This window comes from Peromyscus eremicus, chromosome 5 (genome assembly GCF_949786415.1).
Source record: "Peromyscus eremicus chromosome 5, PerEre_H2_v1, whole genome shotgun sequence".
Classification (NCBI taxonomy): Eukaryota; Metazoa; Chordata; class Mammalia; order Rodentia; family Cricetidae; genus Peromyscus; species Peromyscus eremicus.
In genome coordinates this window covers 113,040,612-113,055,057 of record NC_081420.1, presented here as the reverse complement: position 1 = coordinate 113,055,057, position 14,446 = coordinate 113,040,612, and the positions used below count along the sequence as shown (strand labels likewise).

The 14,446-nt window shown below is 40.2% G+C and overlaps 1 protein-coding gene across 2 annotated transcripts in view; it reads left to right on the top strand.

The window, feature by feature from the left end:
* Nucleotides 1-7,739, top strand: part of Large1 (LARGE xylosyl- and glucuronyltransferase 1) — a 535,843-nt gene extending 528,104 nt beyond the window's left edge. For both annotated transcript variants that reach the window (XM_059264258.1, XM_059264259.1), the window contains exons 14-15: nt 3,983-4,178; nt 6,271-7,739. In XM_059264258.1, the coding sequence (XP_059120241.1) occupies nt 3,983-4,178; nt 6,271-6,468 (394 nt within the window). In that variant the 3' untranslated portion in view covers nt 6,469-7,739. The remainder of the gene's footprint in view (nt 1-3,982; nt 4,179-6,270) is intronic.
* The last annotated feature ends 6,707 nt before the right edge of the window (nt 7,740-14,446 follow it).

Sequence of the window (14,446 nt, the reverse complement as noted above, 5' to 3'; positions counted from 1 at the left end):
GAAAATTATCCCGGACCCAAAACCCATTAAAAGACCAAAAAACCACTCGCCCCACACCACCTCTTTGGGAATGTGGGCGTCGTATTCTTAAAATTGCTTCCTGCTGGGTATGGGTGAAATTATCTTTATCCTGAAAGAAAAATTATAGGTTAATTGTTAAATTCTAGGAAAGGTAACTATATCCTTCATTATCCAGTCTGTGTATAATGCCAAAGTTCAGGGTTTATCTCATGTCCTTATTCAAGTAGTCTTTGAGACTGGATCATCTCAGCTAGCCATCTCAAAATTGCTCTGAGCACTTTGTAGTCCAAAGCTGATCTGTAGATGATGTTTGTCAGCTTAGTGATGTTATTATTGTCCACGTGGAATTGTTGTTGTTGTGGGGCCCCATCTTCTTCCTGGAGACTTCAGTTGATGTTAGGTCTAGTGGTGATTTCCTGCAGAAAACTGATAAGAGACTCGAACACAAAGACATATATAACATGCTTGAGTTTAAAGAAGGCAAGAGCCATTCTCCAACTCCAAAGTCAGCTTTAAATTTTAATTGAACTGGGACTATTAGAAGACCAATAGTGTTAGATTTCTTTAGAGAAAAGCAGAAACAAACATTTAGGAAGACTTATAAAATTTTATAGATGATATACCAATAGGCCATTTCACTCTGTTTCCTGGGATAGATGATTTGTCCCTTTTCTTCAGTTGTCTCATTTGTCCAGTGTTCTTCAGATTCCTTAGCCTTCATTCTCCTAAAAGACAAAAACAAAAACCTTTCCCCGAGACTAATTTTGGGGAGGTTCCTTTTTGGCAAGTTATTATCTGATTAAATGAAAAGGCATGTATTATTGGTATAAGTTAGTTTAAATTGGATGTTCATGCTGGTTGATGAACTATCACCTCCTCTAATTAAGAGGTCTCTCTTGTTCAAATCGAACCTTTATCAATTTTGATGGTACCCACAGCTTATCTTCTCCTGTAAAAACAAAAGCAAAACCTCGTCCCCAATGTAACACATATCCTGGTTTCCATTCTGAGGTCAGCACATCCTTAAAGTATGTAGGCTGATTTAATTCTGTAGTTTTTTCTATTATCCAATGACTTTCTGCAGCTGTTGTCCCTTTCTCATTGGCACTGAGAAAATTCAAAGTTAATAGAGCATTATGCAGTCTATTTCTGGGGGTTTTGGTTACCCCTTTCTGTTTATTTAGCATATCCTTTAGAGTTCTGTTTGATCTTTCTATAACTGCTTGACCTGTAGGATTATGTGGTATGCCTGTAATATGCTTTATATTGTAATAAGCAAAAAACTGTTTCATTTTAACAGAGACATATGCTGGAGCATTGTCAGTTTTGATTTGTGCAGGTATACCCATGATGGCCATAACTTGTAGCAAATGAGTGATTACAGAATCAGCTTTTTCAGAACTCAAAGCAGTTGCCCATTGAAATCCTGAATAAGTATTAATGGTATGGTGTACATATTTCAATTTTCCAAATTCTGCAAAGTGAAACACGTCCATCTGCCAGATTTCATTCCTCTGAGTACCCTTTGGGTTACATCCTGCTGGTAATGGCGTTTGATTGTAGAAGGAACAAGTAGGACATTTCTTTACTATTTCTTTGGCTTGTTGTCAGGTTATGGAAAAATCCCTTTTTAACCTTTACTATTGACATGATGTTTTTTATGAAATTCTGAAGCCTCCAGCACATTTCCTATCAATAATTTATCAATTTCATCATTGCCTTGTGCTAGAGGGCCTGGCAGACCAGTATGGGATTGAATGTGAGTTATATATAAAGGATGACTCCTTTTCCTGATTGTATCTTGTAATTGAATAAATAGTGAAGTTAATTCTGAAGCATCAGGGATAAATTCTGCAGTCTCAATATGTAATACTACTCTTTCAGCATACTGAGAGTCAGTTACTATGTTGAGAGGTTCTGAGAAATCCATTAATACCAACAGAATAGCATACAATTCTGATTTTTGAACTGAATTATAAGGACTTTGAACCACTTTACTTAAATTTTCTGATTTGTAACCTGCCTTTCCTTGTTTGTTGGCATCTGTATAAAATGTACGAACTCCAGACATGGGTTTTTCCCATACAATTCGAGGCAAGATCCAATCAACTCTCTTTATAAGATCAATTCTATCACTTTTGGGATATTTGCTGTTAATTTCTCCCAAAAAATTACTGCAAGCTCTTTGCCAAGGTTCACTTTCTGTCCATAATTTTTCAATGTCCTCCTTAGTTAAAGGTACGACAATTTCTGCTGAGTCTATTCCTGCTAATTGATGAAGTCTCAATTTTCCTTTCCAAATCAAGTCAGATTTTTTCCACATAAGTTTTTAATTTTTTATTTGGTTTATCTGGTAAAAATATCCATTCCAATATAATATCTTCCCTTTGCATTAATATTCCTATAGGAGAATGCCTAGAAGGTAAAATAACCAAAATGCAATCCAGCTTTGGATCAATACGATACATGTGCCCTTCATGTACTTTCTTTTCTACCAAGTCCACGTTCGGCGCCAAATGTAGCATGAATCTTAAAAGTTCTTATTAATAAAATCAAACCTGAGCCAGGTATTGGGGTGAACTGGAAGATTAGAGAACCAGAACAAGCCACAGCTACCTCACTTTGCCGGATCCTTGGCTGGTCTTGTTTCCTCAGACTGGAGGCCTCTGAGTCTTCATCCAGAATGGGTCTCAGCTGAACGGTGCTGCTCCAAAGCCTGAAAGCTTAACCAGCCAAATGCTTAACCAGCCAAATGCTGCTAGTTTCTGGTCCTCACGCCTTATATACCTTTCTGCTTTCTACCACCACTCCCTGGGATTAAAGGCTCGCTTTCTGGGATTAAAGGCGTGTGTCACCATGCCTGGCTGTTTCCAATGTGGCCTTGAACTCACAGAGATCCAGAGGGATATCTACCTCTGGAGTGCTAGGATTAAAGGCGTGTGCTACCACTGCCTATCCTCTATGTTTAATATTGTGGCTGTTCTGTGTCTGACCCCAGATAAGTTTATTAAGGTGCACAATATTTGGGGGAACACAATACGACCACATATCCCCATTAGCTCCTGGCTCCTTGCAGTTGCACCTTGACATGAACAGCTCACAACATGATTCTTTCCTTCCTTCCAGATCTGAAGGATCATGAGTCATATCAGACCTACTTAGTAATCTCAGTTTTCATTAATACAGAGGCACCTTCGTATCTATAAAAATCCACTCTTCCCACATAATGTAATATACCCAGAAGGGTATCCTACTCATAGGTTCTGCCCCATTATTGAGGATGGAGCAGGATCACTGGATCACCAGTGGTCCCTGGTGGGAATTACCAGATATAGATTCTATCGAAATGATGCCAAGTGCATGGAAGTTTACTGGCTTTTCTATGGAGTCTTCTCTTTAGTGACAGATAACTCTGAGAAACTGCATTAGTTTCCTGGGGCTTCTGTAACAAAATACTACAAAATTGGTGGCTTAACAAAACAGTTGATTATTATATAACAATTTTGCAAGTCAGAAGTCCAAATTAAAGTTCCTTATAGGTCTATGGTTTTCCAAAAGCTCTAGAAAAGACACCTTCATTGTTCCTTTCTGTGTTTTTGCTTGTTAGGGCCATCAATCCTTGATATTCCTTATTTTTTGATGGATCTGTCATTCTAAGCTCTATCTGTATCTCCTCATGTTAGTCTCACTGTGTATCTGTGTGTCCAAATATCCCTCTCATAAAGGACATCAGAATAAGTCCCAACCTAATTTTAACTTAAGTTTGTCTGTAAAGGTCCTGTTTTCTACCAGGTCACATTTACAGGCACTGAAGGTTTGTACTTGAATGGGGGTTTTGCAGGGTTTTGCATCCCACCAGGAAGACCATACCAAAATGCATTTCTTCTTCATCCACATCAGTGGGGTTGGGAAAGCTCAGCTTCCATCTCTTCACTCATTGGCTTTTCTCCACATTTCTCAGGTACCATGTCTGGACTAAAGGCCACGCACCCACAAACTTTGCCAAGTGGCGGACTGCCACCATGCCTTACCAGGTTGAGTGGGAGGCTGATTTTGAGCCGTATGTTGTTGTGAGACGAGACTGCCCTGAGTACGATCGGAGATTTGTGGGCTTTGGCTGGAACAAAGTGGCTCACATCATGGAATTGGATGCACAAGTAAGAACAGAACACCTGACTGGTACTATGTGGGGAAGAAGATACAGATATTAGAACTGAAAGAGAACTTTAGAGATAAGAAGAGTAAAAAGGACCTTCAGAGGAACAGAATGTGTTCGGGGACTTAGAATGAGAACATGAATCTGATTTTCTAGGCTTTCAACCTCAAACTTTCGTTCTTCCTTCTCCCTGTGCATGAGAATTGGGTTCGTGGCCAGGATTAGGCAAACATGAGTCTTCTATAATGTATCAACTTACCCCTTCTATCCAGTGAGGAAGACAAGCACAGGATAACTAGTCATGACTTGTCCTGCAAATTATATATATTGTGTCACTGTAAATAGCACAAAACCTGTCACTAAAATGTGGCTAATTATTTCACTCTTTCGTTTAAACAGCAGTGATTTTTAGCCTGTGGTCAGTCTGAAAGCCTTCATTCATTCACATAATACTTAACAAATATATACTTCAGAGGAGGTCTGCAGAATTTTAATAGGTGAAGCCTGGGTACTGCACACTGTCTGCAAAGGACCAATTGGTATGTGGAGCTTGTGGGACCTTCAAGTCTCCCTTCCACCTGCTCAGCTCAGAAACTGTTATTCCTCATAGATGGCCTCTAAACAAATGTGCATGGCTGGGTTTCAGCACAGCTTCATGTATACAACTATGCAGCAAACCCGACAGGCTGTAGTTTGTCAACCCTCGTGTTGAATAAAGAGATGCAAAGCTGCTCTGGTTAAGTTAGGAAGATACCTGGGTACCCTGAACCCCACTCTTCATACACTTTTCAGGGCTCCTCCTTTTGGTCACAGTGTAAATATTTCTCAGCAAGAGTACCTCAAAATCAGGGAACATTAAGTTACATTAGATGTTCAGTAATGACTATCCATGAGACACATGTTCCGTTGAGTCTGAGCCATGCCACGTGACTGAGAACCACTACTGTCAGTAGAAGGTTGTGGAATAGTGTCCATGTTGAACCAAACAAAGTATGATATCTATCTATTGGTACCCATGTCCTGTATTTGCCTGTAGCATTCATCAGACACTATTTTACCTTTTCCAATGACTTAAAAACGTAAAACGCTCACAGCTGACAGATCACAGAGCCCCAGCTGTAGGGGCTGGCAGGAGGGGTAGCCCACTTTGCCCCTGTGTGAAATGTCTCAGGTATCTGGGCTCTGTGGCCTTGCATTTTCTTCTGATTTTTCTCACTTAACTGTCAGTTGCCATCCTCTGCCTGACACATATGCCTTTCCTGTCCTTGGTTTGCCTTGCTGAGTTTATTCTTGTCTGCTCTGTGCTAAGTAAATAGATGACATGAATCCAAAATTGGAGAGAAGATATGGATTGTGCATGTGCTAGGTTCTGTCTGAGTTACATGTCCTAAATTTGTATCCCTTGTTTGGGCTGTTCAGAGGCATTGTGTATTTGGCTGTCTCCTACCATGTAAAGCATAGTCTATGATGCCATCACTTACAAGACGTTGGGGAAAGTTTTATCCTTGTTAAGCTTCAATACAGCTAAACACTTTGGTCTTTTATGTGGATATTTTTTATTTAATTATTCATCTGTCTGTTTAAGACAGGATCTTACACTGTGGCTTAGGCTGGTCTGGAACTTGCTATGAAAACCAGGTTGGCCTGAAAATCCATGGCAGTCTTCTCATGTAGGCTTCCCAAGTACTGGATACAGACATGAGTCACCACACTGAGCTTAAACCTGTCCTCAGATTTCAGTTCATTAGCCAAGAGATTATTGCATGGTAGCATCATTCCAGATTGACTGTGGAGTGTCTGGAGAACCTCTAGGGCAGGCATGTGTTCTCTTCCCCTTTTTCCTTTAAGTATGAGTTTCACCCTTATAATCATCCTTCAAGATAGATTTTCTCACTCGCACTTTGTAGATGAGCAAACCAAAATTCAGATGACTCCTATATTTTGTACAAGTTTGTGGACATAATCTTGAAGCAAACTACTCTGGAGCTATTGTGCCCCCCTCCTAGTGTTATTCTCCAATCCCTTTATTCAGAGTTATACATGACCCAAGGCTCTTGCAAGATCTCTCATTACCCTTGTCTTCCTCCTTCCAGGAGTATGAGTTCACCGTGTTGCCCAATGCCTACATGATCCACATGCCCCATGCCCCCAGTTTCGACATCACTAAGTTTCGTTCCAACAAGCAATACCGCATCTGTCTCAAAACCCTGAAGGAAGAGTTTCAACAGGACATGTCCCGACGCTATGGCTTTGCTGCCCTGAAATATCTCACGGCTGAGAACAACAGCTAGCACTTTGAAGGCCACTACTAGGGAGAGACTTGCTACAGGGGAAGAACTACTTGCTGCCTGGGGCCCAGCCTTTGAAGACAAAATCCATCACTGCTTTTCGTTGGTTTGTTTCCCTTTGTCTCTTTGGCTCCACAAAGCTGCTCTTGTCTGAGATCTTGGACAGGGACCCAGTCCACCACCATGAGGTGCTTCCAGAATGGGACACAGAAGGGTGGAAGCAAATGAAGAGTTAACAAATTACCACAAAGCCACAGACCAAGTCAGGGTTTCTGGATGCTCTCCCTGCTTTTTAATAATTATGGTTCAAATCCTAGCTCTGGAAAAAGAACAGGACATGGGTGCTGTTCTAGGGGTTAATCACTCCAAGAAATGAGAGCAAGCTATTTCTTCGTAGGAAGAGAATTTTATTTCTCCTGCCACCTAGCTAGGTACCCAAGTGGAGAGCAATCCAAGGACCCAAACAACCATCTGGAGACCTGCATGGGGACATCACATATGCAGGGACCTGGAAGTAGGGTGAATTGGTTCTTTATTCTCAAAAGTCTTTCTTGTTTTATTTTGAGTTGTTTGAATTTGGAGGATTTTATTCATTTTGATTTAGGATTCAAAACTTAAAAAAAAATCTAATCCTTAAAGCTCTAAGAGAAAAATCAGCTCCCTCAGCCAACATCCCTCAGTCAGCAGTGGCCCAGCAAAGATGAGCATCCTCAGAGAATGTTCATATATGGGAGCTTCCTTCAGGATGAACACTGAGACCTCCTGATACTGAGTTCCCACTCTCCAGATCCAGGACTATGACAGAGACTATGGAAATATAAGGCCAAACACTGTATGCAAGTCACATTTTGTATGGACTGACCAAGTCACAAGGAAAGAGTTTGAAGGAACTACTTCAGTACTCACAAAAGCTATGATTCCCCTCTCAGGCCTTTAGAAGAACTTGAACAGTTCACAGAAGCCCAATCTGAAGACTCGTGTGACCACATGGAAGCCACTAGAAGAAAGGGGTCAGGCACCTCCCTGTTGGAAACAGGGGAGTTGGTGACCTTAGTTTCCCCTCAGGACTTGTTCTAGGGTCGGTAAGCACCTCTTCATTTTGCAAATGGAGAAAACACTGAACTTTTTACACATTTTCTTTATTCTTCACTATTAATGTTGTGTTTACATTGATGAGAACAAGAGTTAATGGCCTACCCACTGCTGGGCTGTTTGTATTGAGTTGCCATGTGAACAGCGAAAGCTGCATTCAATAAACGAAAGTACAGACTGTTTCTTCCTCATCTCCCTCCCACTCTTCTAAGAAACCACATGACACACTTGGTCTAGAGGGCAAAGTCAATTCCATGCACAGCACCTCACACTCTCTGTTATTCCATCTCATCTTTCTCATTGTTTGAAATGTCATCTTTTTTCCCCCTGTTCAAGATTAGATCTCACTTTCTCCTCTAACCCTCAACTCATTTTCAAAAGTTCCGTTTTACATCTGTCTCACCACTGTAGCCAGGTATTTTCATTCTAAGTATGCAAATTGTGGGGATCAAAAGCAAATTGAATATCCTGTCCTTAGGGCTCTCTTTTCCTGTGGAGCCCCACAATAGTCCAGCCGATGAGACCACTGTGTTTGGTGTGTTCAATCATGTTTCCCCTAGATTACTACAAAATGAAGAAAATTGTAATTAGAATTAATTGTCACACAGATACAGATAGTTTGTGTCTTTATTCTCTTGTTACTGTGACAAAATATCTGACAGTAGGGTTTATTTTGGTTCAGAGTTTGAGAATCCAGCTCATCATGGTAGGGAAGGCATGGCAGCAGGAACTGGAAGCCACTGATCACATTGTGCCTGTAGTCAGGAAGCAAAGAAAAATGAGCATCAGCACTCAACTTGCTTTCTCTTTTTTCTTCAGTCCGGGACTCCATCCAATGGGATGATGCTGCCCACACTTAGGGTAGGACTTCTCATTTCAGTTAACTTAATCTCGATAATCTCTCTCAGACATGTGTAGAGGTTTGTCTCCTGGGTGATTCTCCAAGTTGATTCTAGATCCTGTCAAGTTGACAATATTAACTACCATATTATACATACGTATATATTATATATATATATACGTATGTATAATGCATATATATATAAAGGAAGCATCTGCATATATATAGCATATATGCAGGATTTATCATTTTCAAAGTAATCCATGAACACCATAAAAAGAAAATATGACAGAAAGGTGTTCAAAGCCATGTTGAGTTCAGTTTATTCAGTAATGATGCTACAGCCAGCTACCACAGTCTCAGAGAATTTACTGTGTCCATCTCTCTCCAATTTCCATGTTCAGTGACCTCCCCTGAGCCCCATGATTGACTTATAAATATTTACCATTAGCACTCTCTGCCTTTTCCCTTCCCTCCAACACACATGCATGTATACACACACCCAGAGTTACACATAAATGCTGCTGCTTTCCCCCAGATTAGCAACTACAAATAGATTGATTTGCACTAATCATTTTCAGCTACTTGAGCCAAGCTGAACATTAGTTGGTAGCACTGTTTCTGAACATTAAATATCACATTTTAATTCCCTAAAGCTTTTCTTTAAACATTTATCCTGGCACAAGAATCAGGCCCAGACACCTTGTTTTCATTTGCATGTTTATAGGAATAGCCAATGACTATATAATTTGCTAGCCAAGCAGGGTCACTCCTGAGAATGAAATAAGATACAAATTACTTTGATATAATATCCACAAACTGGAAGATGATGAAACTGCATGTACACAGAATCTATTGAAGCCAGAAACTGACACTCCCTACCGTCATGAGAAACAGTATTTCCTCAAATATGGCTGTCTGACACTGTCATCTAGTACCATTTAAAAATAGAACTCAAAAGTTATCTAACTCAAACAAATTCAACCCAAAAGTTGGCAGCTAGTTGAAGTTGATGTATGTGGAACCAACAACATGAGTCCCCAGCAGGTACCTCAGGAGGTGCCACTTGGTGCTAGCACAGGCCCATATGTGGGGAACATAGCCATTTGAGCCAAGGTAATTGCCAGAGATGGTGATTCCTTTGTATCAGCTTCCTGGGAACAAACAAACTTTGGAATGGGTCATGCTGATGTCATGCCAATACTGTCTTGGCTTTCATTTAATAGGAAGGGCAGGTTCTCTCATTGGCTCCATAATGCTCAGTGTGCAGGAGAATTGCTTTTAAATAATAAGCCACTGTGTGCAAGAGCCTTTAGCATATATTAGCTCATTGAGCGATTGGAGCAAAGCCTCAAAGTGGGCATTGCTGATTACCAGTGAGGAGACAGAGTATACTCAAATAACTTCCCCTCAATTCCCAGTATCCAGATATCACAAAGCCAGATTTGAAAATCAATCCTACTTATTTAATCCAAAACCACGTAACCTACAACACTACTCTTGCCTCCCTTGATAAGAAGCAGCAAAATAAATATGAACTGGGAAAAGGGGGGTTGAGATTTGAATCTACTAGGGAAAATTATTAACCTTCCTCCTTCAATATTCATCCAGTAACACAAAGCCTGAACAGCAAACACTCCACCATTCTCCAAAGCTAGATATACCCATGGACCTCCTAAAACTCATGTGAACTCAACATGGTCAGTCTGATCATATGCAAACAACTGGTTTCAACCTTAGGGGACAGAAACCGACTGTGAATGCTGAGCAACCCAGGTCAAAGTGTGGAAGTTTAAGTTCCCCTTTGATCCCCAACCCAGCAAGCTACTTCAAAGTAATATCGGTAAATATGTTGAGCTGACTTATAAGGCGTATATTGATTGAGGTGACAAATAGATTCTTAGTGCTCTATGTGAAATGACAGATACTGGAGTCCCACAAAGGTTTCCCACTGAGATCTGAGCTTCCTTTACCCAGCAGAGCTGCATTAGAGGATTGCTTGACCATGTGTATGGTTTCTAGGTGATTGGAAGGGTCTACACTTGGTTAAGCTATGGGGAGGTCTTTTGTTCCACCCCTTGGCATTCCTTTAAAAAGCCCTTTAGAAAAGACAGAAGGGGCTAGTGGATAAGGACCCAGGCCCTCCTGAGCTGTCCTGTGTTTTTGTCTGTCTCTCTCCCCTCTATCCTTTTATCTAAATATTTCTCACCTTTCCCTCCTCAAGAGTACCCTGGGGAAAAAGTGGGAGCAGGTCTCCCAGAACTGCGTTAATACTTTTCCTCTCAAAGATGCTCCTATCTGAGTTAAGGCTGTTTCTTGTTACCAGGCCTTTGGGGGAGTTCTATATTGGCAGAGAAACATGATAAAAATCTACTCCCAGGTGGAGTCTCTGCACACTACTAATGAAGATGATAAGACCCATGTTATTGTCTCCAAACTTCAATTGTAGTTGACACTGCTGGATCTTGACAGCCATGCTATATTATGATCCCTTTTACTTAGCTGATAGAGATATATCTTAGAAAATTTACATGTTTTTCCCAAGATCCCATAGAAAATAATGACTACCTTGGGATTAGGACAAAATCTGACTGGTTTCAAAAACCCCTATCTTTGCACTAATACATATTATGGCCCTTTTGTGTGATGTTGCAGATAGCCTTTGGGTTTCCATGGTCACACCTGCATATAGTTCATGGTGACATGCTTTGTTCTTGTTACTTGGTAATCTTAAGATTCCATTTTTTCAGTTTAATGCCACTAATATTTATTAAATTTCACAATTATATTGAGAATCTTGGAGGTTCCAGGCACACAGAATCTGATGTTGGAGATATAATGGGCTTTGTTTTCATTCACTAAACAAAAACCGTTCTCAGTAAGCAATTTTTTTTGTTTCTAACAATGACTGATGGTTTCTGAAAGGAGGTAATGGGCTTCTGATTGTGGATTTGGTCATTGATTTGTTCCAACATATTCAGATGGTCTCAATAGGCACCATAATTTCCAAAGTAAAAGAATGCCATCAGTTCTAGGAAAGAATTTCCCCATAGGAAAGCAACTAATTTAGTTGCTTTACTACCAGACAATGACAGTGGTTGTTGAAGTGCTTCATGTGTGGGGGTGGATGTTTATTAAATTCTAAGTTTTTCATGGAGCTGCTTCACATGGATACTACACTGAATAGCCTAGGCAATGGTAAGTCTGGGGTTGTGAAGCAGGGGAGATCAAGTAAGCTGAGCGACCAACATGTTTTTATCATATCTACATTAAAAGCATAAGGCGGGAATTATCTCCATTGTAAAGATAAGGAAACAAATGCTCAGAGAGGCTAATTAAGAGCCCTGACAATCAATCCCCAACCTCTATGTCTGCCAGGTCCATTGTTTTGATTGTTCAATTTCCTAGAGATTCAGATAAACACAAGATTATAAAATCTTAATAAGTAGAATAGGGAATAAGTAGAATTGGGAATTGATCTTGTCTTTCACCCCCACTAGTATTCCTTAAACCTTCCTGTATGTAGGAATCACATTGAGGATCTCATAAACATCATATTTATTCAATAAACCCCAAGGGCCTGTATTTCAACAACCCTATGCGATGCTGAAACTGCTGGTACATGTGCTCTCTTCAGGCCTTTGACAATAAGCTTATTTCCAAACATTTGTGGAACTCTACTATCAGTGCTGGCATTCACCAGATACTACAGCAAACGTCCATGTAAGCAAGTTATCTTAGTCAGTGAAGAGACACTGTGAAGAGACACCATGACCATGGTAAAGGAAAGCATTTAATTAGGACTTGTTCACAGTTTCAGAGGCTTAGTCCACTGTCATCATGGTGGGAAGTATGGTGGCACACAGGCAGAAATGGTGATTGAGAAGTAACTGAGAGTTCTATATCTGGCTCCATAAGAAGCAGGAAGAGAGAGTGGCTTGGGCTTCTGAAACCTAAAAGCCACTCCCCAATGACACACTTCTTCCAACAAGACCACACCTAATCCTTTCAAATAGTGCCACTCCCTATGAGCTTTTGAGAGCCGTTTTTATTCAAACCACCACACAAGCGATTGGTCATTTTTTTTTAAAAGATAGGTACTGGGATTTGGCAACTGGGCTAGTTGGTAAAAATTACAATATGGAAAAAGAAGTATGACCCCTACCATCAAGGAGCCTCAGTACCACAGGGAAGACAAATGAGTAGGTAAGTAGAAAAATGTGAATGATGTTGGGAAGCCTGGGGTGAGATGGGATTTGGGGAAGAGGCACTCACACCAGCCTGGAGATCATGGAAGACTTCTGAGACAATACCTATCTTGAAGAAAAAGATTTTCCTGACACTTGATAAGATAATACAGAACACTTTAGTTAAAACTGTTGTAATAGATATTAAGGCCATCTCACTAAAGAGAAATGGGTCTCCAATTCAAACAGCAGATACCTGGATATTTATAGCTAATAATCAGAATGAGGGGGTCAGCTGAGGGAGTACATCAAGGGTAATAGATTCTGGCTAAACTGACTTTCTTTTCCAAATTAATTTTATCTATTTTATGTACTTATGCATGTAGCAATATTTTGAAACAGATGCACAAAGTATATGAATAATGGTTAGGCCCCCCAAATTACCATAAGTATGATCATACATGGCATCATTATTATGGGAGAAAAAGTACTTTGCATCCATTCTCATCATTTTTCAGGAGTCCAGTATGTCATCAACTAGCAATACCATGCTCTCCAACAGAGCTCTTGCTGAAAATAGACCAGGGACTTCAACTCCAAAGGCAAAGAGTAAAAGACTTAATCTGATACAAAGGAAAATATTCTTAAACTCATTTAGCCAACTTCTTGTCAAAACTGGAATCAACAGGCTGAGTGAAGACAGGATGCAAAGTAGACAGTAAAATGGAAGACAGAGATTCTGTTCCCCTGAAAGAGGTCAGGCATAGAACTGAAGAACCTGACTGTAGATGGCCCCTCAGTACTACAAATTCCCTGTGAGTGTGCTTACAATTAAGCTTTTGCCCCATGGGTCCCAAGTGTCTTCACCTTCTGGTTTAATTCAGTTTGTAAATTTATTCCCTTGGCTTTTTAATAAGATTCCTGTCTGCTAACTAGTTTTTATACCCACATATACCAGCACTTGATTGTAGATGTAACCAACCATCTTATTAAATAAGAAACACAGAACCAATGCAAAGAAGAAAGCCAAGAGATCAGAGCTGAGAGCCTTACCAGCCTGCTGCAGCTAGCCTCTTCAGCCAGAAGACCTCTCCAAAAAAGAGACCTACTTCCTGTCTGTTTGTATTTATATAAACTTTCTGTTCTGCCTTTTCATTGATTGTAAAACCAACCACGAGACTGCCTCATCACAGCCTGTCTGTACAGACCTCCAGACACACATTGGAGCATGTGTCTCCAATGCTGGCTGTATCCTTGAACACACAGAGATCTACCTAGCTCTGCCTACCAAGTGCTGGGATTAAAGGCATGCACCACCACCACCCAGCTTTTGCTATGGCTCTAATAGCTCTGACCCCTGGGCAACTTTATTTAATAACATACAATTAAAATCACATTTCAGTACAAATAAAATACCACCATATTTCCCCTTTTCTATTTTAATGAAATGAAAAAGGTTATAACTAACATAAGAAAAACTATATACAAAAGTACAATAACTATATACAATATATACAAGTAACAAATAGCTAAACAATGTCTAGTCTGTTTGTATTTGACAAATTCAGAGAAAATAATTCAATTATCTATCCTATTTTGGTAAGTCAAAAAGGTATCCTAATTCACTTTCTTTTTTTTTTTTTTTTTTGGTTTTTCGAGACAGGGTTTCTCTGTGTAGCTTTGCGCCTTTCCTGGGACTCACTTGGTAGTCCAGGCTGGCCTCGAACTCACAGAGATCCGCCTGGCTCTGCCTCCCGAGTGCTGGGACTAAAGGCATGCGCCACCACCGCCCGGCCTAATTCACTTTCTATCCTAACTAGTCTTCAACTATAACAAACTAATCTTCAACTATAACTAATCT